General features: G+C 45.8%; 5 protein-coding genes and 1 long non-coding RNA gene across 6 annotated transcripts; 3 read left to right on the top strand and 3 right to left on the bottom strand.

The window, feature by feature from the left end:
* Positions 1-1,330: 1,330 nt before the first annotated feature.
* Positions 1,331-2,156, top strand: LOC100829249 (protein NUCLEAR FUSION DEFECTIVE 2). Its single transcript, XM_003560351.4, has one exon. The coding sequence runs from the start codon at positions 1,338-1,340 to the stop codon at positions 2,004-2,006; it is 669 nt and encodes a 222-aa protein (XP_003560399.2). The 5' UTR covers positions 1,331-1,337; the 3' UTR covers positions 2,007-2,156.
* A 162-nt stretch (positions 2,157-2,318) lies between these two features.
* On the bottom strand, positions 2,319-6,034 carry LOC100838851 (RNA-binding protein 34). Its single transcript, XM_003560311.4, has 6 exons — positions 5,411-6,034; positions 5,274-5,332; positions 4,202-4,271; positions 3,970-4,092; positions 3,728-3,856; positions 2,319-3,055 (listed from the first exon to the last, which is right to left on the bottom strand). Exons 1-6 carry the CDS (start codon positions 5,960-5,962, stop codon positions 2,603-2,605), a joined length of 1,386 nt encoding a protein of 461 aa, XP_003560359.1. The 5' UTR covers positions 5,963-6,034; the 3' UTR covers positions 2,319-2,602.
* A 151-nt stretch (positions 6,035-6,185) lies between these two features.
* Positions 6,186-8,640, top strand: LOC100846048 (exosome complex exonuclease RRP46 homolog). The gene is made up of 7 exons (XM_003560259.4): positions 6,186-6,488; positions 6,581-6,681; positions 6,890-6,910; positions 7,333-7,405; positions 7,471-7,538; positions 8,009-8,138; positions 8,218-8,640. The coding sequence occupies exons 1-7, from the start codon at positions 6,269-6,271 to the stop codon at positions 8,319-8,321; spliced, it is 717 nt and encodes a 238-aa protein (XP_003560307.1). The 5' UTR covers positions 6,186-6,268; the 3' UTR covers positions 8,322-8,640.
* An 812-nt stretch (positions 8,641-9,452) lies between these two features.
* Positions 9,453-13,251, top strand: LOC100826708 (probable ADP-ribosylation factor GTPase-activating protein AGD9). Its single transcript, XM_003560214.4, has 7 exons — positions 9,453-9,764; positions 9,879-9,997; positions 10,696-11,149; positions 11,318-11,584; positions 12,346-12,468; positions 12,656-12,757; positions 12,860-13,251. The coding sequence occupies exons 1-7, from the start codon at positions 9,696-9,698 to the stop codon at positions 12,962-12,964; spliced, it is 1,239 nt and encodes a 412-aa protein (XP_003560262.1). The 5' UTR covers positions 9,453-9,695; the 3' UTR covers positions 12,965-13,251.
* A 360-nt stretch (positions 13,252-13,611) lies between these two features.
* Positions 13,612-14,484, bottom strand: LOC100836597 (putative gamma-glutamylcyclotransferase At3g02910). The gene has a single exon (XM_003560171.4). It carries the CDS (start codon positions 14,409-14,411, stop codon positions 13,839-13,841), a length of 573 nt encoding a protein of 190 aa, XP_003560219.1. The 5' UTR covers positions 14,412-14,484; the 3' UTR covers positions 13,612-13,838.
* A 6,679-nt stretch (positions 14,485-21,163) lies between these two features.
* On the bottom strand, positions 21,164-22,439 carry LOC112270083. The gene is made up of 2 exons (XR_002962397.1): positions 21,979-22,439; positions 21,164-21,848 (listed from the first exon to the last, which is right to left on the bottom strand). It is a non-coding gene; the product is annotated as an uncharacterized LOC112270083 (long non-coding RNA).
* Between the last annotated feature and the right edge of the window lie 1,643 nt (positions 22,440-24,082).

The raw sequence follows: 24,082 nt of genomic DNA, 5'->3' as shown, positions 1-24,082 counted from the left end.
ATAATAACGAAACGCCGGGGGTGCTTTTCGTAAAAAAGCCTCGACTTAACGGCGGCGGAGAGCAGTTGGGTGGCTGGCTGACTGCCGGCGACACGAACGCCGCCGCCGTCGTTCCGGATCGGGAATGTGCTACGCGCACACGAAGCACCTTCCTTCCCTAACAAAAAATGGCGAGCAAGGCGCCATGTGCGTGCACTCTCCTCTGGCGGCCACGTCATCGTCCTTGAGATCTTTTTTCTTGTTAGGGAAAAACAAATATCTTGTTAGGGATATCTTTTGAGGAAAATGAATAGACGACTTTGTTCATGGGTTTATATTCCACACGTGATGTTTCAATCAAACCAAATGATATTTTTCTTTTGTGGGAATTGCATGACCAACTTTTTTTTTTGGAATATGAATGAACAACTTTCACAAGAGTAATTGATGAAAAATAAGCTTGAAATGACGTGGCTCTCTGAAGCCGAAACTGCTAGGAAGAGGCTTTTGGGCATTGCATAGCAAAAGTAGAGAATTGAGGTCCCGTATAATTGAGACCATTGGAAATTCAAGCGGAAATTTTGATGAAAAAAAGTTGGTGGTTTAGTCATGTGGCCTACTGCACCTTCGATCTCGCTCAAGTGCTCCTTGTAACTTGTAAGCCCCTTGATGGCACGTGGAGTTCGTGTATAGACGACTATCTTTCTCTCGAAAAAAACCATAATTATCATAAAGACACTTTCAACAAAAGTTTTCCATTGCGAAACCTCGTGTTTTGTTTCCTCCAAAATTTGCAGCGAGATGCCGATCTCATTTTTCTTCTCAGAGTGCAATGTTTAAGGTCGTTTGTTCGAGAGGAACTCCGAAACGTGTTTCACCCCCGAAAAATATATGGAACCCATTTCGCCCCCTGTACATTGCAATAGCAAACATTCGATATGATATCAGGAGTTAAAAACAAAGTCATGATGCAGATGTACAAGGATACCATATCTTCACAGAGATGAACCTAACCTGTTAGATGCCCCCAAAGTCAGTAGACCATCTTCATAGAGAGGAACCTAACCTAGATGACCCCCAAAGTCAGTAGACCAGATAGATGCATCCCATACTTGTGGGTGCATTGCACCTGGCAATAGCATCATGGGTTGGAGTCCAGGGAGCACGAGACCAATTTCGCCATCTTGTTAACTTTTTTTTTTGAGGGGAGCCATCTTGTTAACTGGGCATGGGTTCGCTCCCTCCACTGGGCCTGATAACGCGACACAGGCCCGAGTCATCCCGACGGCCCATCCAGCCCAATTGGCCAGATACTCAGAGAGCCCACTCCGAATAATCAAAAGAGATCATCAGTCGCCATGGCCGAGCCCTTTTCCTCTCTCTCGCCCACTTCATCAAAGGGGAACGAAACCAAAGCAGACCTAGGAAAGCAAAGCCAGGCAGCAGCAATGGCGACCCCGCCGCTCGCCGCGGTGCTCCTCGTCCTCCTCGTCGTCTGCGCCGCCTTCCCGTCGTCTCACCCGCTGGCCTTGGGACTCGAATCGCCGCCCGCGGCTGAGGCTGCGGCTGCCTCTTCCCCGTTCGACGCGGCGCTGGCGGCGCTGGAGAAGCGGATCGGGTACGGGTTCCGGTCGCCGGGGCTGCTGCGGAGGTCCATGACGCACGCCTCCTACTCCCGGGAGAACGGGCGGGCGCTGGCGGTGCTGGGCCTGGCCTGCGCGCAGTCGGCGGCCGCGCTCCGGGTGCTCGCCGCCGACCGCGACGCCGCCGCGTCCGCCGTCTCGCGCGGGACCCGCGACGCCGCGGGGGAGGCCGCCTGCGCCGCGGCGGGGCAGCGCGTCGGGATCCCCTCCATCGTGCGCGTCGCCGGCGGGACCAAGGCCTCCGCGGCGCCAGTCGTCTGCGGCGCCCTCCGCGCCCTCGTCGGCGCCGTCGCCCTCGACAACGGCACCGCCGACGCCGCCGGGGAGGTCTTCTGGAGGCTCCACGACCTCGCCGCCGCCGAATCCGCAACCGCCGCCATGTGATGAAGATGGTTTCCCACTCGCGCTTCAGTTGTTCACTAGAACCACCAGTCCAGTAGTGTGCAAGTGTGTTCTAGGCTGGTGAAGCTGCTGCTGTAATCAAATCGTATGAAATGAAATTATGAACTGCCACTTTGAGCTTTTGCATGATTATCATTGCTGTGCTATCTATCTAGGAATTAATGTGCATTTCGATTTCTGGATACAGTGATCGGAGATGGATCAAATGCAGTAAACCCAGTTTAGAGCTTCAGAATCGACCGAGTGCTCCAGAACTTGCATGTTGTACTGCTAATTCTGTACTGAAACAATGGATCTTAAAACCAAAGAACATGCTACTACCATGTAGTTCCATTTAAGAGACTGTCATGGGACCAGCTTGGTTTACATAATGAACACCAGGCAAGGTAAAAAATGGCACTCCGTATCAGTGAAGCATGTTACACAGATAAGCAACATTTAAACAGTAGAACAGGGGCTCCAAGTATTAGATTGCACCCTTGAACTCAAGGCAGACATCATCACGATCTAATCTTGTCCAAAATCTGATGGCTTCAAACTCCTGTCAAAGAAGTGAGAGCAGTCCATGGTAGGGACGGTTACTTCCTTGCTTTCTTGCTCCGATGTGTATTGTCAGGAGTTCTTGAACCATCCAGCTTGCGTTTCTTGGTCAGTTGTTTCGCCTTCCTCGCGGCCACGGCAGGCCGCTTAGTTTTGCGAGCGCTATCGGTTTGACCTGTTTCGCTAGTCCTGCCTTGCGGCTGCTTTCCTTGGTTGCTGGGGTGCTGGATCACTTTCGCCTTCTTCACGACGCCAGATTTGCTTGCTTTCAGGCCTTGGTAAGACAAACTCGATGCCTTCCGTTTGGTGCTGTCACTGCCATCGCGGGACTTGCTGCCTGGGGTCGAAACTGTCTTCTGTCTTGGACCTCCATGTGTTTTCCCAGCATCCGTCTTCTTCGGTGTCGCATCAGCTGCTTTTGCATGGGTGAGCCTCAAAAGGCGATCTCTGATCTTGAGATCCCGTTTTCTGACAACAGAGTTAGCAGCCTCCTGCATAACATACAAGTATATTGAAATGATAAGCTCCTGACAATATAACAATGCACACATAGAATATTTGTGAAAACTGTAAGAATTTCAGAAGATGATACCAAATGTCCATTCTAAAGATGCTATGTTCATCAGAGAAATAAACTGATGAAGTGATTATTGTAAAACTCATATAATTGACAAAAGCCTGGATCACACTACTCTGGCGCATGACTTTTTCCAGTAATAACTGCACTACAGTCGCAACACCTAACAAGTACACAATCCAATTTTTCAGCACAACATTGTGAACAATAAGTTGAGGACATGTCATAGTGACAAACTCGATCGGGTTTTACACCCCTGAACTATTTAGTAGTAAAAGACAGACAACAGCCAGTGTTTTAAGACACAGCATGGATGATGCATGAGAGCTCATCTGGTATACAAGTAGCAGACTGAGTCTTTGATTGGCTTGATCTTTATAATCCCTGCTTATACTTGATATTTTCTTCGTGGATATACAGTTTAGCATTTAACTGTATGACATGGCTAATGTAACTATCTTCAAAATATGTTTTCCACAGCCACATAAAACATAACAAATGCAACTATCCATATACTCTAACAAACTTTCAACAGATGGGATGTTAACGAATACACAAAATGCAAGAGGAAGGATCAGAATTATACCCTTGTTTTGAATAAAACATAGGCGATACCCTTCCCCAGGCTTGAATCTGGATCTCTGACAACACGTATAGCTTCAACATCACCTTGTGGTCCACTGGGACCGCAGAACATCTTGTAGAGCTCTTCATCCTAATGTGGCAGCAGGAGGTGAAGTTGACATTGGTTACTTTGGACAATTCATGTGCTTTGATTTTCTCTAAAATAACCAGAGTGCCATACAAAAATGAACAAATCATACATACCTTTACATCAAACGGAAGGTTGCCAACAAACACTGTCCTCTTTCTGTCATAAAGAGGTCCTTCTCCTCTAAGCTTTTTACGAGGTGGGCACGCCATATCAACACGGATGTGATTGCCATTGAACTAGAAAGTACAACATTCAGATAGATGCATTATATTGTTAGAGACGACATGAAGTTTCTAAAATGTACTAAAGTTATATGAATTCTCAGTTGTAAGACAGCCAACGCACCAATGCCATATTATGAGATAAAGCTGCACGCGCACACTGCTCATCTTTGAAGACGATGTACGCATGTACACTGCAAAGGAAAAATATAAGTTTGGAAACAACAGGCATACAATACTTTTCGGAATTTCAGGAACACAACAACAGCTAAACAGAACCAATTTGATTTCATGTGCCCAATCATTAATTTTACCACAGAGTGGTCTATTATCTTGGAAAGATACTGAATAGCATTACTATTTGATCAACAACAGGAAAATTATGAGAGGCCTGCTTCTGGACGAAAAAAAAAGGAAATGTACAATATATATTTGGGCACTCAGCTCAGTTATTTCAATTCTTAGCTTCACAACAGCATAGTAGGAATAAACTAAAGTGAAAAGGTAAAGGTGAGTTATTTTGCTTTATAATGAAGTATTTTATGGACAAACAAGGAATTAAATATGTGTGTGAATAAGGACTCTGCAAATGTTTCACCAAAGCAAGCCTATTTCTGTGCAGCGACTATTTTGCATAACCGTTGGCTCCCGACTCCTGCGCTATGAGCCTATGACCATTTCTGCTTGGTTTTACTGACAATTTTGCCACGTTGAACATTACTAGGATGTCGGATATACTACTACTTTCCAAGCATCAACAGGAAATTAAGTAGAATGGAACAACTCGTGCTGCTTAAAAAGCTGTCAAAAGAGTCAACCAAATGGGTAAAATGTAGCACACAAGGTAAAAAGGACATTTAACCATGCAGACAGACAATCAGGAGGTTTAATTAGACAGGGCAAGTATAGCAGGGGAAATGTCGAGCTCTCACAATGAGGAAAAGATAGAATGAAGATGAATACATAAGCAACATTAGCCCTGTTTCGAATATGCGGTAATTCAGAATTTCTAATTGCAGTTAGGTGCTTCTTATTAAGAAATTTTTGAAATTTTACTACAACCAGCACAAAGCAGAGAACAAACTCGTAATGTCATGGTCAAAGAAGCGTATCCCAACTATGGCATAACTTCCTCTACTTAGGCAATAACCCAAACAATGTAACTACTAGTAATTCATATGTAAGAATGCACTCACTTATCGACCAAGTCATTAATCTTCCCTTTTATGACAGCTCCTTTCCTCGGAATCTTGGTCTGCAGCAAGCAAAAATCAGCACGCGAATTCAAAGCTTTCTAGCACAAAAGAAGCGAAGGCAATGAGACGGCACTGACGTCGCCGAGGGGCACGGAGCGGATCCTGACGGACTCGACCTCGCCGAAGGCCGCGAACTCCTTGGTGAGCGCCTTCTTCTTGGTCCGCAGCGGCAGGTTGCCCACGAACACCGTCCTGAGCAGCTTGGCCTCATCGTCGAACGCCTCCTCCTCCTCGTCCGCCCCGGCCCCCGCCAGCGCCGCCGCGACGTCGTCCGGCGCCTTCCTCTTCGCCCCGACGGCCGGCCGCGGCGCGGGCTCCTCCGGGGGCGCGCCGAGCGTCCGCCGCTCGTACCGCGCCTCGAGCTCGTCCCGCTTCCGCTTGGGCCGCCGCGGCGGCGGCGCCTCCGACTCCTGTTCCTCCCGCTTCTTCTTCCTAGCCGACGGCTCCGCGTCGGCCTCGGGCTCGGGAAGCTTGGGGCTCTTGCGGACGACGGGAGGAGGGACGGGAGTGGGCTCCTCCGGAGGGGATTCCTTGCGGCGGAACGGATTGTCGGCCGCGAAGAGCGAGCGGACGGCCGCCGCGGCTGCGTCGGGGGAGGCGGCAGCGGCCTCCTTGTCCTTCCGCCCCATCCTCGGCAGCAGCGGCGGCGGCGATTTGCTCTGCGGCGGCGGTGGCGGCCTTGAAGAAGAAGAAGAAGGCAGAATTTGTTGGCTCGAGCCAGGTTGGCTAGTCTTGGAATAGACGTGAGGCTTAGAAGCGCTCGAGGGACCACGGCCGTCCGATCCACCACGGGCGGCCCAGATCGTCCGTTATTATGCTGGCCCTTTATCAGCCGCCCAGACGAGAACGACTCTCTCGAAGCCAGGGTTTACTTGCTTTGCTTGCTAGGGTTTGGTCTCGCCGGCTGTCTTAGTGTTGTCGGCGGCGAGGGGAGAATGGAGGGGAGCCGAGGGGACGGGAGGAACGCGAACCAGCTGAGGCCGTTCACGTGCGCGCGGAACCCGCTGGACCGGGCGCACGGGTCCGCGCGGTGGTCGCAGGGGGACACGGTGGTGCTGGCGGCGGTGTACGGGCCCAGGCCGGGGACGAGGAAGGGGGAGAACCCCGAGAAGGCCTCCATCGAGGTCGTCTGGAAGCCCAAGACCGGCCAGAGCGGTCCGTGCCCTTCGATTTGATTTGCACTGGGGCGATGATGCTAAGAACAGAACATGTCTCGCTGAAATGGCGTGTTGTTTGTTTGATTGCAGGGAAGCAGGAGAAGGGGTACGAGATGACGCTCAAGAGGACCCTGCAGAGCATCTGCTTGCTCACCGTCCATCCCAACACCACCACCTCTGTCATTCTTCAGGTGAAGAAGCTTAATCAACACTTGTCTGTACTCTAGTTTCAGAAGGGCTTTATGTCTTGGTGTCCATATGTTTAATTATGTTTTGCAAGCGTGTCTCGAAGAACCTAATGAGTTAATGTAAACCTCCTTTTGTAGTGTGCATTTCAACAAGGTGCCTTTTGTTGGTAGAGCCTTTTAATCTTATGCCTGTTCATCGCTATGTCTGCAGGTTATGGGCGATGATGGTTCTGTATCCTTTCACCTTAGTGCAGTAGTAATGTATTGTGTTTTATGAGTATTGTATTTCTTAGTTGCATGCTCGTAGGAAAGGTTTCATCGTGGGTGTCCATTGATTTGCTCGCAGGTTACTGTTTCCATTGATTTTAATATTTATGTGTGAATGAAAAATTTGCGAGTTCCTAGTCTCAGCAGAGTGTTCTGGATTATGCAATGCACTTCATTGTCATAGGCCTAATCCCTACTTTCAAACCAATTTTGTTGCCCTTGAGTGATGTGCAAGAATTGGTGGAAGCTCCAAGCTTCTGCTGGATGCTCTACAGCAAAAAATTGTGCACAAATTTCTATCTACCTAGTTCATGCATTGCAAAATTTGCAAAATCTGAATATGTGTCTTACTGGTTTCAATGAATTGTAGTCCTTGACAATGCCTAGCTTCTTCCATGCGCGATTAATGCCTCTTGTGCTGCACTTGTTTTTGCTGGCATCCCTTTGAAACATCTTGCTGGTATGTTGTGTATTTTTGAATGTGCTTTTGTTCGAATCTGTGCCTGACAAGCATGTGTGCTGCAGTTGCAATTGGCTGCGGGGTATTGGGGAATGGTGCTGTGATTTTGGACACAAGCAAGGCAGAAGAGCAGGTATAAATTACATTTTTCTTCTGAACTCCATTCTTAGAATTGGAAGCACAGAACATTATCTGATCCCCTCTCCAGGAGTTTTTTTGCAGTGCTAGTTGTTGGTGTGCTCTTCAAAGTCCTGAACACATTGTTTGCTATTTTCATTTTATTAAGTGACCAGACAGCATAAAGTTTTCTAGCCTCTAGAGAGAAGTAGAGTTTTAGTTCCACCCACCCCTTCCCAGCCCATAGTTACTAGGCCTCACTGCCATTACTGCTGTTTTTTAGGATTTATGATTTTTGTTCATTGATTTTTTCTGAAAAATCTTTCTAGTGCCAAAGCCAACAAAATTTAATTTCTTGTTGGTTCACATGTATTGGCGTTGAAATGTTATGCCAATTGTTTCTACATTTTGGGTCTTCGCGATAATTTATAAAGTTTTCCAGGGTATACTTCCGTACTAATAATTGTTGTTTGTCACAATCTGCAGGAATTGAAATCGTTTGCTCATTTGGTGTTCCCCAACTCACGCAAATCTGTCGAGTCAAAAGAATCACAACAGAAAGATGAGCACTCTGAACGAGGACTGTTAACTTCAATCACCCATGGCGTGATGTCCGGTACGGCTCCGTCTTTGTGCCTCATATAGTTGAATGTGGTCCCCTATCCTAATTCTTATTCCGTTTGATCTGTATGCAGAGGACGAATACTTCAGCTGCATAGAGAGGGGTCTTGCTGCATCCTCGCGGATCTCAGATTTCATGAGGACAACCTTGCAGAAGCAGACGCCTGATTATCTTTGATAGCCATCATAGCCCGGTGTGATTTAGCAGCTGGTCACTGGTCCATGGTTGCATAGGCATGGAAAAGCTTGTGGTGTGGGGCAATTTTGCGTGAAAAATTGTAGTGTTAGCTTCATTTGTGAATCGTTGAACCACTGAATAGCTGAGGAAACTGTTGCAGGCACTTGCTGAATTATTATTGACTGTATCCAGGCAGCTGCAGTTCTGTAAAACCTTCATCTATGGCCGGCCCTCCATGAACAGTTAATCCTGGTTGGATGGAGCAGGTTGTTTGAATTGAGCAGTTGGGGCTATCCTTTATGTTATCCTCGTTTGTGAACATGCCCGGTCTTCTGAATCCTGACGATATTTCGCATGCATACAATGCCATACATGAGAAGCACGGCAAAACCGTTGGATTTAGCTCGATCTGGGATTGGCTTTTGCGTGTATGTGTGAATTAGTAGCAGAGACGATGTGGTGATAAGTTAGTTTGGTGGAAGGTCTCTTCCTCGTACTAGAAAAGAAAAGAAAACGAGACCAAGGAAAACCAGCTGCAGCAGGCTGTCGTCGCCGACACGCAGGCACAGGACAGTCAAGGGTTGGTCGTCATTTCGGTAGAAGAAGATCCAGCACATGATAATGTGAGACAGCCTAACCTAACACGGACGCGAGTCTTATCATTGACACAAACGGTTAAGTATGGTCAATCGGTCCTCACCCATGTACAGTATAATCTGAACACCCTAAAATTACCGTTTCTGTAAATCACGCACTTCGGTTTAATCTCGCAATTTTAGACTTGACAACTTCTGGCGTGTAATGTTTACGTGGATAAAAGAGAATTGCGTGTGAAATACTCCCTCCGTTCCGAAAACCATGACAAGTATCTAGGAACAGAGGGAGTGGAGTAATAAATCTCTCCGGGTCGTCAAGATCGCTAGGTCCATCTTAGAATAAGTTATGAATTTAATGAAATAAGTTCACATAGTGTGTGGATTTGGACGGACAAAGTAAATATTTTTCTATGAGATTAAGATCGGTATAAACTCAGTCAACTACGCCTGGTGTGCATCCTGGAACGTACGCAGCGGATGAACCGCTAGATAATGTTTTCGGTAGAGGCATTTGTTTGACTGCTTGGCGACCTGGCCTGGCCGACAGACAGTCTGTGAGAGAGAGAGCCAAAAGCAAAGCAAAACCGCCGCGGTCCGGTCGTCTTGCCGTCGACCTCCGGCTCCCTCCGATCGACTCGCTGCTCGCTATCTATATACCCGCGGTCGCTCGCCTTTCCTTCCCCCAACTCACCACCACCACCACCAGACGCCCAACTTCCTCCGTCCCCCAGATCTCGGGCTGACGCCGACGCGCACCAAACTTCCCCAAACGCCGGCCATGGCGTTCGACGCCTTCACCGACAAGACCGCCGTATTCCGCCGCCTCAAGGCCAAGCCCGAGAACAAGGTACCCTCTTCCCCCGCACACCCTTCCTTCCTTGTCTACCTACCAGCTAGATACCAAGCCGCCCGCGGCCACGGATCTCAGATCTGACCGACGCGTGACACGCTGTGGCTGCAGATGTGCTTCGACTGCAACGCCAAGAACCCCACCTGGGCCTCCGTCACCTACGGCATCTTCCTCTGCCTCGACTGCTCCGCCTTCCACCGCAGCCTCGGCGTCCACATCACATTCGTCAGGTTCCTTCCGCATCCTCCATCACCGCCTTACTTGCTTACTACTACCGCTAGATCTGCCATATGCGCCCCCGGTAGCAGTACGTGATAGGCACCTCGGGACCGGACCGATTAGCTCCAATGCCCGCTTCTCCGCTTCACGCTCCATTCACCACCGACCAGGCGCCACGCTCCCGGCTACATCGCTTGACCGAGCTCTGAAAAAAGCTACGGCCAGACCTTGAGATCCCTCTGCTGCAGAGAGAGCTAAACGCCCGGGACGCTGCTGGAGATCCCGCTTCTTAGATATCGAAGGCTGATTTAGAGGTAGCCACTATGGTCGGCCTTCGTAGACAACGAATGGAGTAGATGCAAAATGCCATCTTGGACGCCGAGGGGATTCAAACTTCAAACGAGTGGGACGCCGATCGCCTAACTCGTAGGCCTCTTGTGTAGTCAACAATGCAAAATTCCCCTGTTTTTTTAAAAAAAAAACATGTCAAGTTTGTTGTTTGTTCTATATAAGAGTGATCCTACATTTTTCTATGGCTTCTTCTTGAGTAGTTCTGCATGTTTCTCTTTTTATTTATTTTGTCACTTCTGCCATATAGTGATAATAAAGTTGCAGGATAACTGCTTGCCACTGTCTCCGTCTTCCATGCCTACCAACCTCATGTTGTTTCAGTCTCCCTTATGCAAAACTGTACGTGTGTCTTCCCTAGGTCAACCAACCTGGATTCATGGACCCCGGATCAGCTAAAGATGATGGCTTTTGGAGGCAACAATCGTGCACATGCTTTCTTCAAACAGCATGGGTGGTCAGAGGGTGGCAAAGCCGATTCCAAGTATACATCCAGAGCTGCTGAACTCTACAGGCAGATACTGCAAAAGGAAGTCGCCAAGAGTTCGACTACCAACAACGTCTTGCCCTCATCGCCTGATGCAGTGTCTCGCCCAGCAAATCCAGCCGATGACTTCCCTGATTTCAAGCTTGCAGATGCGCCAGAAGAGAATACCAATGGGAAGCACGAACCTGTTGCCACTAATACGCCAAAAGAACCGGCACCAAAAGCCCCTACCCATCCCACTTATGTCAGTTCCGTAAAGAAGCCCCTTGGTGCAAAGAAGATTGGTGCCAAGACTGGAGGGCTTGGTGTAAAAAAGCTCACTACAAAGGTAAATACTGCAGCCCAAAATTAGCTATTTCTTGTTTCTCAGCTTAGAAGCTATAAATCTCTGAAGATGTATGCATATGTCTTGTTGACAAGTTCTAAAAATAGCATACTGCTACTCTGCCATATGTCGCAAGAGTAAGGACTGACCATTGCCTTTTTTTTCCGACAGCCAAATGAAAGCTTGTATGACCAGAAACCTGAAGAGCCAAAACCTGCTTTGCCAACATTGACTACTACTAATAAAGCTGCAAAAAGCGGCCCATCCTTACAATCACGTTTTGAATATGTGGAGAATGAGCCATCAACTGATTCAAAAACTGGAGGATCTCACATGACTGGACATGTAGCTGTACCGAAAAGTACAAACTTCTTTCAAGAGTATGGAATGGATAATGGGTTCCAAAGAAAGACAAGCACAGCTGCCTCGAAGGCCCAGGTAAAAGCTGGATTGATATTTGTGCCATATTAGCTTTTGGTTAGGAAAAAGATACATAAGATCCCAGCTTTGATAGGAAGCAATAAAAAGTGCTACATTAGGAGAAACGATCAAACTGGGCAGGGTAGTTTTATATGTTACTATACAAATTTTACTAAATTTTGCCGCATCTTATAGCCTAACTTATTTTTAGTGTTGCGCCATGTGTCTGTTCATTTATTTATGGTTTAGCTTGCATAGGATATTTTTTTTCCCTCTGAATTATCACCCCGGTCTGGTGTTTTTTACATAAAATTATGGCATCTCTTTTTAACTTATTAATATAACACCGCTCTCCGGCTTGTAAGTAGGTTCGCTTTAGGCCATGAGCAATGTGCTAAGTTTAGGATACGCCACATAAGAAGAGGCTAAGGAATAAAAACTGGTGGTGGCGCAACATATGCCTTAGCTTGGTCTCTCTTTCTGGGACCTACAAAGTAGAAAAGTATGCTTTTTTTTAATTGTCGACACAGAGAAATTGGTGGGGTTAGGTGGTTTTACTTCTGCCTTACAGAGCATGCAACACAAACAAAAAAATTATTTGCTAGAGCCTTGTTCCTCAACTTGACTTGATTCTGCAATTGTTTTCTTAGCACTTATCTGCTGCAGCAGCTAACTCAGTCCCGGAGAAAATTAGCAGCTGGTTTTCTTGTCACGCTGCACACACCCTTAGAGATCTAGTTATAATACTGTCCATGCTGACTGAGTGCAATATTGTGCAGATAGAGGAAACTGATGAAGCAAGGAAAAAATTCTCTAATGCAAAAGCAATTTCATCATCACAATATTTTGGTAATACAGACAGAGAACAGAAGGAGGCTCAGCTATCTCTTCAGAAGTTCTCGGTACGTAGTACATTGGCATCACTCTGTTGTATATATCTGATTGCAGTTCAAGCTTCTCTCCTCTTGTATCGTCCATGTTCCAGAATCATAACAGCATTATGTCAATGCTAGAATATCTTTTGAAATGTCCTGTGCAAGTTTCGCTGTCTCTTCTTCTTATGTGTTCATGTGTTGCTTTATACTACAGGGTTCTTCATCCATTTCAAGTGCTGATCTGTTTGGTCGCGGCACGGATGATTCTGACCTGGACGTAAGTGCTGCGGACCTCATCAACAGGATATCTTTCCAGGTAAGTGTCCGTCACATCCAGACAAGTCAAAAAGTTGCATCTAAGGATGATCCGGACTAGCATGAACTGAATTCTCTGATTTGCTGTAATTATTCTACATAGGCTTCTCAAGACTTGTCTTCACTCAAGAACATGGCTGGAGAGACCGGGAAGAAGCTGACATCTATAGCCTCCAATTTCATCACCGACCTCGACAGAATCCTTTGAGAAGTCGATGGGCCAAAATTAGACATACTGCTTTGATCATACTGCTTCAACCATGGTGCATCTGTTGGCTGTCCCAAGCATTTCTTGCACAGCTAGGATAGTAGAAAAATCATGACTATGCATGCATGTGTACCATTGCCATTGTTGGAACCTTGTCCGCATGGAAATATTTTTATTTCTTCTCATGACTATAGTGAAAACACGTGATTTTTGTATCTATTGCGTTTGGATGTATTCTTGCAACAGATTTTTACTGTGATGTGCTCCTCTTGATGGGCTCTTTACTATGTTGTGTGCCAACTCATACGTAAGGTCCTGTTGACCGAAAGATACCCTCCAAAGTCTAAAGATGAATCAGCCGGCAGCATGAGAAAGCTGACTCTGAGCTTTGTCAAAAGCATTGAACATAAACAATGGCCTCCATGCAAGACTGACTGGTATATTCAGGCAACTTGCATCATGAGTGATTGGTCGTCTCGGCCATTGGGCGCTGGAAAGGTCGACAGCAACAGATTCTATAGTAACCATTTGTTTTCGAGAAGAATCTTGCACAAACCAAATCCTCTTCTTTCTTGCTTTGCTGTTTGGTTTAAGGCTTTAAGCTACAGTCACAACAGGGTACACAACAAGATCGATCATTGCCAAGGTGATACCACAGTAAGATTGATCATTGCCAAGATGACGACCACAATAAGATTGATCATTGCCAAGATGACGACCACAATAAGATTGATCATTGCCAAGATGAAACATGATTGATACACACGCGAGTATATATTATTGGGACAAATTTGAAAGTGATAGCTGGGAGAGTCGAAGATAAGATGATCCACCATGGGAGCAGACTACAGAGCAGTAGTCGTATCTAAGATATCTAAGACTGGGAGGAGACGAAGACGCGGATCTGGTCGAGGAAGGTGAGGTCCTGGGGCCGATCCTTGCGGCGGACGTAGCCGGCGGCGACGGCGGGCGAGTACTCGGCGTGGCCCTTCTCGCCGCTCCTGGCCCACATCTCCGCCGCGTACCCTCGGTGAGCGTAGTACGCCACGGCCCCGTCCACGGCCACCTCGCCCTCATCGCCGTCGAGGAGCGCGACGGAGACCGGGAGCCGCTCGTAGTGGGAGCGCGAGACGCCCTCGAGGTCGTCGAGCCTGGCGAGGCCCCGCGGCGTGACGGAGTAGAGCTCGCCGGACACGCGGTGGGCGCCGCCGCGGACGAGAGGCAGGTTGAGGAGGAAGGGGACCCGGTAGGGTCCGCAGACGAGGGGGAGCGGGGAGGTCGTGGCGGCGGCGCCGACGAAGGACGCGTCGCCGGTGTGGGCCAGGTCCTGGAGGAGGCTGTGGTTGGAGAAGCCCCGCTTCAGCGTGCCGTAGGTGAACACCAGCGTCCTCTTCGGGGCCGCCGCCGGTGCAGGGGCCGGGGCCGGCGAGTCGCCCGCCGCGCCCATGGTGAAGAGAGCCTTTGCTTTGCTTGGATTTGGTTGGTCGCTTTGGTTTGGTGAGCAAAAGGGATTCCGGTGCCTGTATATATTGGGCCGGCGAGGGCCCCGGCTTGCTTCATTTTTAATCTCATTTGTTTAGAATTTTTGCTAATTGCCAACTGGCTGTTTGAATTTTTTTGCGACAAAAAAACTACTTAGCTGTTTTTTTTCTTTTTTAAAGAGGTTTACCGATAATCATCAACAATGGTACAAAGAGTTTTAAAAAGTAACAGTAATACAAATGAGGGGTTCCTTAGATCACCTAGCGATGGCAGCAGGCACGAGGACGAGCGAAAGCAGGCCAGCGTACTCGCCCCTCCATCACCGGAGTCGCGCAAAGCCTGCCAACGGAGAGCTTGTTGTATTCGACGATGATGTGCGTTGTGTTACGGCCCCAGAGGACTAGCACAACGAAGTAGCAATAATCGTCAAATATGAGAATATTAGATCGGAAGAGGCAAACCTGAAACCACACAAACAAACACGAAAGTTGATTGGATCCCAACGGAGCTCCGACAGTGCTAGGCCTAGCACCGGAGCGAGAACAGGGCAGGGATGACTTTATTCTGATCGCAAGATGTCGTTGCCGCCTCACCATCTCGAAGAAGACACTTTAGAAAACCGAAAACAAGAAACGAGGGGTCCTTCCGCCGATAAGCGGTCGGGATCAGCTGCATTTTTGAAGCCACGAAGGTCGTCAGAGGAGATAGGAGCCCTAGGAACCCTATCCGTCGCCTAAGATCGCCACGCTCGCCTCATGTACCACTTCAGGCCGGTCTCTCTAGGTGAATCTTGCAAAAGGTTGCGTGACGCAAAAAAAAAACCTAGATGCTTGATTGAATGTAAGAATGCTAATTATTTGAATGAAACCACCAAAACAACATTCCTCATTTTGTATGCACCGTATGCACGTGGAGGAGGATGCAAAACTTGTTGGCCCTCGACTGAATGCAAAAAACGAGACAAGTGGCAAGGAAAGAAATGGTAAAAGTGGCGGTGTCAAAGGAGAGTGTTGGTCCAAATCATGCGAGGCGAGATGGAAAAGAAAAGCGGAAGCCTTATTTTTTGTTCTGCTAGGCATAGCCCATCGACTGAGGGCCCATAAGTTCGCATATGCTCGTGGACAAATAGCCGTAGCACGCTGCCTTCCCCTGGAAAAAAAGAAAAATAAGTAGCCGTAGCGCTGTTCCCTCTCAATGGGGTTCGTCTCCAGCGCCGGCGACGACGGGTGCTCAATCGCGCTCTCCCACCGCCTCGACCTCCGCGTGCATCCCCATGCCGACACGCCGGTCCGCCTGGAGTTCCCCCTCGCCCCAGCGGAGGCGCTCCCGCTCGGCCGCCTCCGCCGCTCCGGCATTGTCTGCGCGCCCCCCTCTGCCGCCGCCTCCGCATCGATGAACAAGGACGAGATCGCGGAGGACGACGTCGCACGCCTCTCCGGCTGCGACCCTGCCGACCTGTACAGCGGCTTGTTCGTTTATTCCAGGAATTCAAGAAGTGGAAGGAGCCCTGGCAGCGAAGCAATCCCCATCCACGGAGAAATCAAGCAGTTGGCCGAGATTGGAGCGCGCCCACGGCTACCACCTATGAACGGACATGGCGACGCACGCTGGCGTGGGCTTCTACCTCCTACAACAACCCCCCTGCTTCCCCACCTCCGAGCGAGCTCCAACGCTCTATGCCTGTCCGCCGCCTCTGCTTCATCCTCTCCTCCGCGGACGATCTGTTTCGTCGGCGCGCTGCCCTACGCCGCCGCCTCACCAATTCCCAAGCACGACGACTTAGGCCATGGCTGCTTACTCGCCAAGGTTGCAAGAGACAGATGCGGCGGGGCAACCGTCAACTACCACATGGGCCAGCTCCCCGTGCCCATGGCCAAGTTGAAGAAGAACCCTTGGGGACTCCACCAATTGAAGCAGATCTACCCCGCCGAGTACTTTGATCAGGCGGCCGGCGGGCTCAGCCTCATTTTACTGGACAAGAGCGGCTTGCCACAGGGCCTTACCAATAGGACGGCTCTCGTCACAAGGTAAACACCCATGCATATTTATTCCCCCTGTTATAATGTCATGCATGGGTGCTCCCCCAGTTGGTACGTGCTTGCAGCAGTTGATAGCTAGTACTCCCTCCACTCCTAAATACTTGTCGTGGTTTTAGTGCAAATTAGTTAGGACAATGAGTAATTGATTGTGCGTACCGTACAATGTTTTATACATGAGTTTGCTCTTTCTCTAATCAACTCTGGTTCAGCATGAAAAGGATAATGCGCCGGATTATTAATTTATCCGAAAAGCCCAGCTGGACTTGTTCACTCGAGTGAAAGAGGCCCTACAGGAAATTATATGTCGATTGGAAGACTATGTGAATGCATTGGGGCTGTAGTCACTACACGAAGACCCACACATTGGACATGGCGACGGGTGATGGGAACGCCCGTGGTCCAATACGACATCCAAGATAATTAACCTTGTATCTTCTCTATCTGTTCGGTACAACGTTATTCCTCGTGATAAGAAAACCGGCCCCAAAAAATAAAAAATAAATTATAATCGATGATGCACATATATGCAGGAAGCTGCATCCTATCAGCTAGCACGATGTGTATGGAGTCCCAGCACAAACTAGTATTTGAAAAGATACATGGCCAGAGCCCCTTTGCTTACAAGGCTCGAGTGCCACCCAATCAACTGAAACTGGAGTGCCAGAAAAAGGATAAGTGGAAAGCAGTAATAGGAGCATTGGCGGAGGACAAATTTTTTTTGAGATAGGGCGAATTCTTATCATAACAATATGAGTTAATATAGATATCACATTTCATCTTTTTTTAGGTTTACAAAATATATGTACATCTTATGATATATCATCTAGTGATATTTATGTTAAATATTAATTTTCATCATACTATATGTCAACCATAATCTGAAGATGTAATAAAAATACCTATAACATAGAATATATGACAATTATAATAATTTGCAAACAGTTCTTCGGTGGGTGAGCAGACGATCAACAACTCAAATCTTTATAAGGGTGAAACTATAGTATATTTTGCTTCCAAAAATATCTACATACTTAGCGACCTAAAAATTTCGAGTAGATATTTAGCTAATAAACAACGCCCTTCTCCATACTTCGAGAGATATGATATCTTATGAGAAATAACTACAATATTGTTGTAACATTGCAGAGGTGCGGCAAATATGCCAGAAATATTGAACATGGCATCTGCTTCATTTCACACCAGATATTATTCTTTCATGTGTCCACATGGGCAAACAAATACTCTGGCAGTCTAATTAAAAATATGCAATGCAATGTTTTAACCCATTGGTTTCCACGAAAAAAAAGCTAACAATGGAACTAGACAGGCTTGCACTTCACATGTAATTAGGCTGATAAATTGAGTAACAGTAACTACATGTTGAGGCACAATGAGTACTAAACCTTATCTATTCAACATTAAATTGATCAAGGGAGATGAATAATAGACAAAAGAAAATGAATGAATCGTGCAACCACAAGACAAGTGGGAGCAGAGGCAACATAAAATAGATAGAGCTAGCAGAAGCAACAAGAAATGGATACTAAACATAAGTAATATAAGTAATATGAAGAAGATCTAATGATAGTTCATGTCCTGTGCTATGGTTTGTAATCTTTGGAAGCTCAGTAGTCACTATGCTTGACACTTTACATATTTATTTGGATCAATGCATAATATGGCACTGCAAATGTTTGCAACTCGAGCATGTGCCAATGATAGTAATGTGTTAATGATCCTTGAGTAACAAAGGGCAACAACCCCGACTCATTTTTACTAGAACTCATCAATGATTTTACTTTGTTCCTCCCTCTTCTTTATTTCCTTTAAATTGACCCCTGATGAAGCATCCACATTAAGGCAAAACATCTTTGAATTATAGATTCACAATGAACTTAAACCCTAAAAAAAACTTACCCTGGGAGGATTTCAGATTCAGTTTTGTGTGACTTGGATTAAGAAGCAGTGGCTAGCGTGAGAGGATTTCAGATTCAGATTCAGTGTATTTAGTCAACGGTGTCCTGTTACTGGATGCAACAAACCCTGTAAGGTTCATCTGAGAAAAAATGTAAGACGGCAGCTCACCCTGGAGATGATGTTCGCTGGCGAGGATGGATGGTACGCGGATGATGCGGGCCCTGCCGATCGTGCGTGACCCATCCGCAGGGATGAAGATGTTCGTCATACGGGGCACGCCTCCTCAACCGTGGCTCCATGTGCAAGAACGCCAACACGGCGGCGCTTTCCATGGCCGCCTGCGCGAAACCCACGACGCCCCCCGCCTACACCGATGGATTTGTGACTGGACCGACTGCTGGGACGGAGAGGAGCAGCAGTAGCAATGCGTGACGGGGGCTGCCGGAGGAATGGGGCATGGAGGCCCGGCCGGCGGCGACAGCAGGTCCGGGGCCAGCGGCGGCGCTGGGCTTCTGGCTTTCCTTGTGGCTACCGTGAAAGGGAGAGAGATGAGAAAGGGGATCAAGGTTCCAGATAGATTTTTTTTTAAAAGGTTCCAGGTGTGCGCCGTGAGTGTGCCGTACACGACTTTTTACTTTTTTTTTTATCGGAATTCCATTAACTCGCAGCAGAATCACCGATTTACTACTCCTTCCATCCAACAAAAGATGTCTCAACTTTGTTAAAATTTGGATGCATCTAGATGTGACTTAGTGTATAGATCCATTCAAATTTAGTCAAAGTTGAGACATCCTTTGCTGGACGGAGGGAGTACATCAATTCGGAAGTCACCGTGCTATTCAAGATGTTTGAGGGACAACAGAACACATGAATCATGATAGTCGATAAAGGACATGTGAAGGATGCACTCCTTAAACATTATGGCTTCTGGCATCTACTGTTCATATCTCAATTTTTGTATAGAACTTTTTTTTAGGGAAAAACAGTGAGTAGATCAATTGATCTACTGCAATTTTATTAAATAAAAAGATATATATAAAGATTTACAAAATCTATCTAAATGAATTAAGCTAATCTTTCATACCAGCACATTGCTTTCTTTTGGCGCGATAGAAGACAAGATTCATCTCCTCAATGAAGATATTTTTGTAGAGAACTCAAAGTTGGATGTCTAATAATTTCTAGCAAGTGTTGCATGCTCTCTATTCCTCGTATAACTTTCGTTGACGGTTAAACTTTCTAAAATTTGACCAAACTTTTAATAATGGAAAAATAAATAAACTCCCACAATCCATTAGTATATCTGTTGTGAACTGTTTTCATAATATTCACGTTTGCCTTTGTATATGTTGATATAACATATTCCCCATGTTTCTCAAATTAAGACCTATATTGTTTTCTTTGACCGACCATTTGACCAAAGATTACTCCATCAACGTGTGACTTATGCGATATAAATCATAATCATAAACAAGTACTTTTGAATACAAATCCAGTGATATCAATTTTATTTCACAAAATTATATATTAATAGACTAAATCTTGGTCAAAGGATTGGTCAAATAAGACAATATACGCTCTAATTTAAGGAACGGAGTGAGTATAAAGCAGCAGACATAGTTAATAGTAACTTTAACGGAACAGTTAAACTTGTCTCAAGTGATTTTAGCCGTCAATTGCCAAGCATCAGCGTCCCAGGATAAGTGGAGATATATGACACCTGCGTCTTGAGATTAACAGACCAGGCCTGATAACTGGAGATATATGACAACGAGACAATGGTTACTCTTCTCGACATACAGCCACCAACTGTAAACTAAGATATAAGTAAAGATACAAAACGACATGCAAATCTTATTATCCTTCGAAGTTCGAGATGGCAATGGGGCCTCGAAACCCGAAAACCCGCGGTTTTTTACCCCATTAGGGGACGGGTTTGGGTCAAATTAAATTCCCACGGGTTTGCTCATGGGTCAAAGGTGAAACCTGCTCACGGGCCTACAAAACGACATGCAAACCTTATTATCCTTCGAAGCTCTTAGTAAATATAGAGAACGACCTACAAACCTCATTATCTTTCGAGGCATTTGTGTCCATGACTGCAGTCTACTATGTTTATTTATTAAAACTATATCATATCAGTCTTACTGAAGATTACATTACATGTTCGCATTCAACATATTATCCTACCCTACTGTCTCCTTGCTGATGACTATCTAAGAATCCGAAAAAAGCTAGGCCGCTAGTGGCAAGTGCTCAAATAACTTTTTAACTGAAGTAGCTTCCTCGTCCGATGAAACTCCTTTCTTGGGCCCCGCTCTCCATATACAAATCTGGTAATACTCCTTTTTCTGGTTGGACTTTCCACACACAAATTCTCCATTGCTAGGATGGAAAACCCCAGAGGGGCCCTTGCAAAAGGCACACTTTCTTTTAAATCGTTCAAGCGGGTTTTCTGTTTAAAATACACAAGAAACAAGACAAATTAGGGTTCATGCCTGTCAAAATATTTAAACAACATAATATATGGCCAATATCAAATTGTGTAACAATATGTGCTACAAATGACAATGACACATGGAACAAATTAAGCTTCCATCACAGCATGCACATTTGTCATGACTAGTGGTACATGAGTAAATGCTGAGTGTTCGTGAGGACCGACAATTACATAAATTAAATTGCAACTGCAACATAAGCAGCTAAATATAATAAAACATAGGAAATTATATTAATTTACACAACATCACTCTTCCACCAATATATGTAGAAAATGATATTAAAATGGTCACATAATTGGAGTACAAGCTAAAAAGGAAATGGGGGAGATGTCAACCATACAGAGATTTTGTTTACCATAAAAAAACACATGATCATTGACTCACTACTTCACTAGTCACCCATTTGCACGATCATATGGACTGGGCATTGTCTGCCAATTGTGTTGACGTCCTGTTATGCATGTCGTAGCCAACTGGTTCTTACGTAAAATTCACATTGCTCAGTGGTCACTCAATGAGAAATTCTAAAACTGATTATTCTAAAATTTCAGGATTGGAAATCCGATTGACCAATTCAGAGCTCAGACACATAATTTAGTTTAATGACTAGCATTGAGTTGCGTTTTGTGCAGGGGCGGACTAAAAAGTTGATATGGAGTCAAATCTCGTTTCTGAAACCCACACGACCATACGTCAAAGGCTTGACAAGATCGAACTCAGCACCCTGAAACACAGATCACAAGAAGACATAGGAAAACAAATCATAATCAATAACTTGTCCAGATCAGAAGGGCAAAGTTGGGTTGCAATGATGAACTAGATGCTCTGTTACACAGATCAAAAGAAGACACAGGAAAACAAATTATAATCAACACCGGGTTGTTTGAATTGTAATGCTGAAGTGCAATTTGGACAAGGGGAAGAAGTTCGGCTGCGATGCGCTCCCTGCGTGCAATGTATGCGAGTACGTTAGAATTGCAATCGCCACAGCATCTTAATGATAAGAAGAAGAAAAATACTCTAGCTATTATGGAACAGCATATGGGTTTAAGGATGATAAGAAGAAGAAAAATACTCTCTTGACCGTGGTCCCCAGACCACAGCGCGAGGATTCTTGCGCTCCAGCTTCTCCATCCAGCGTTGCTTCAGGCGTTCTTGCTGGTGGAGGGGCAGCTCGTGAAAAAAGGGCCCGCCATTGGGATCATCCTCATCCGCGAGCAGGAAATCGTCCCGATGAGGAAACGCGGCGGCGATGGCGGAAGAGATGACAGATCCCATCGATGCGATGCAATGGATCAGTTGGATAGAACTAATTAACAAGGAAAAAACCTAGCTTGCTGCCTCTGGATATATATAGAGGCCAATTGGATTCATTGGCGGCTAGATCGAATCGAATAGCAGTCGCAGGAGGAATCCGGGCTCCTAATCCGAACAGGAATCCAACAAATCTGGCATACTCTTGCTGGCAACCGAACCCCCATTCGGAAATTAGAAGGACTAGCTTTATGCGTATTTGTCCGTTCTATTATCCGCATATTTTGATGTGTTCGTTTTTCTTTACACACAACCATGAAACTTTCCCCATTATTACTCATTTTTGAAAACCTCTTATTGTTCCAGTTTTTTTCATATAATCAGGACAACGGGAAATATGTACATTTTCGGAAGAACACATGGCCTTTTATGATGCATCAACTAAATCACATTACCCCTATGTCCTGGTTCCAGGCACAGCAAAAAGTCAGTGCAATAAAGTTGTATTCAACCTAGTTAATGTACAATTTGCATCAGTATATACAGTACTCCAGTGAGCAAAAATATCTAGCACGGAAAATTGCCTTGACATCTTAGGATTGGAATCATGAGACCTGAATATTTTTACCACTATTACAATGCTAGTACATATCAAATACATCAAGGTAGTTTATCAGCATTTGCAGAAACAGACTCCCTCCCTGCCTTGACCCCCAATCCATGTGTGGCCTGCTCTTTACCATGCCAATTAAAACCATTCTCTTCTCGTCGTTGATGATATCTTCTAGCACACTCTCAGAACAGGGAATATATAGTAAGGTTAATGAAATAATCTCAAACATAAACAGAGTCGTTATCAGAAAATACCTCCTTTCCAGGGTTTCCTTAAGTCGATGAACCACTTATTTATGTGTACTATTGACGTCTAGCGGCAAATCTTCGATGTTGAGAAGTTACCTCCTTTTTTTTATTTTATTTCAATGTTTGTCAACAGAAGCATAAAATTGAGCAAAATCACATATCAGAATACAAGACTGGACCACTCGAGCGATGCAGTATCTGATCATGAACTTGCATTGGATGCCTTCCCTCGTTTTTTTCCTGGGATAACCACAGGTCTTATCAGAGAATAATTGTTTATCATTGCAAAATCACTACCAAACTGCTGAAGACCCTGGACCATAATAAATAGATAAAAGCCAAAAAAACATTGAAACAAAAATAGTTGCCAGAGTGATTGATTTCTTGAATGCTTGGTAAAATAAGTCCTTGTCAGATTTTGACCATTAAGCTCGTGTTTGTTTGCTCATGTAGGAATGATAATTAAGTTTAGTTGCAGTTTCAAACGTGTGATTCTCTGTTCCCCATTATCATAGTTCTCTCCAAAAGGATCAAAATTGTAAGAAAAAGACACAAACCAAGAAGATCAAACTGAAGACTGCAAATTTAGATACTGCAACCAACAAGCATCAACAATGTTACGTTCACATAATCTATCTGAAAAGGTATAGGTACATAGCAAAACAGCCCATCAAACTGAAGACTGGAAATGTAGATACTGGAACCAAAAACTGCAGCAATAATGCTATATTCAAATAATCTATCTGAAAACGTGAAGTAATGGAACTAACAACTGCAGCAAGAATGCTATAGCAAAACTGCGCATCAAACGGGCCAAGCATGAGGAGAAAACACAGCGGCGGCACCTGCCTCGGCCTCGTGGTGGTCGGAGGGACCTGCATAAATGGCAATCACACAGCCAACAAGGAAAATCAAACCATCCCTTGCGCCCCAAAAGCATAGGCATACCTGATGTGAAACACCGCCTTCAGAGAGCACAAAACACAAAGATGGCCAGCCGGCGTCACCCACTGCCAACTCCAACGAACACTTTCACGGAATCTCTATAAATAGGAGGCAGAAGA

This window comes from Brachypodium distachyon, chromosome 1 (assembly GCF_000005505.3).
Source record: "Brachypodium distachyon strain Bd21 chromosome 1, Brachypodium_distachyon_v3.0, whole genome shotgun sequence".
Lineage (NCBI taxonomy): Eukaryota > Viridiplantae > Streptophyta > Magnoliopsida > Poales > Poaceae > Brachypodium > Brachypodium distachyon.
This window is presented reverse-complemented; position numbering and strand designations above follow the sequence as displayed.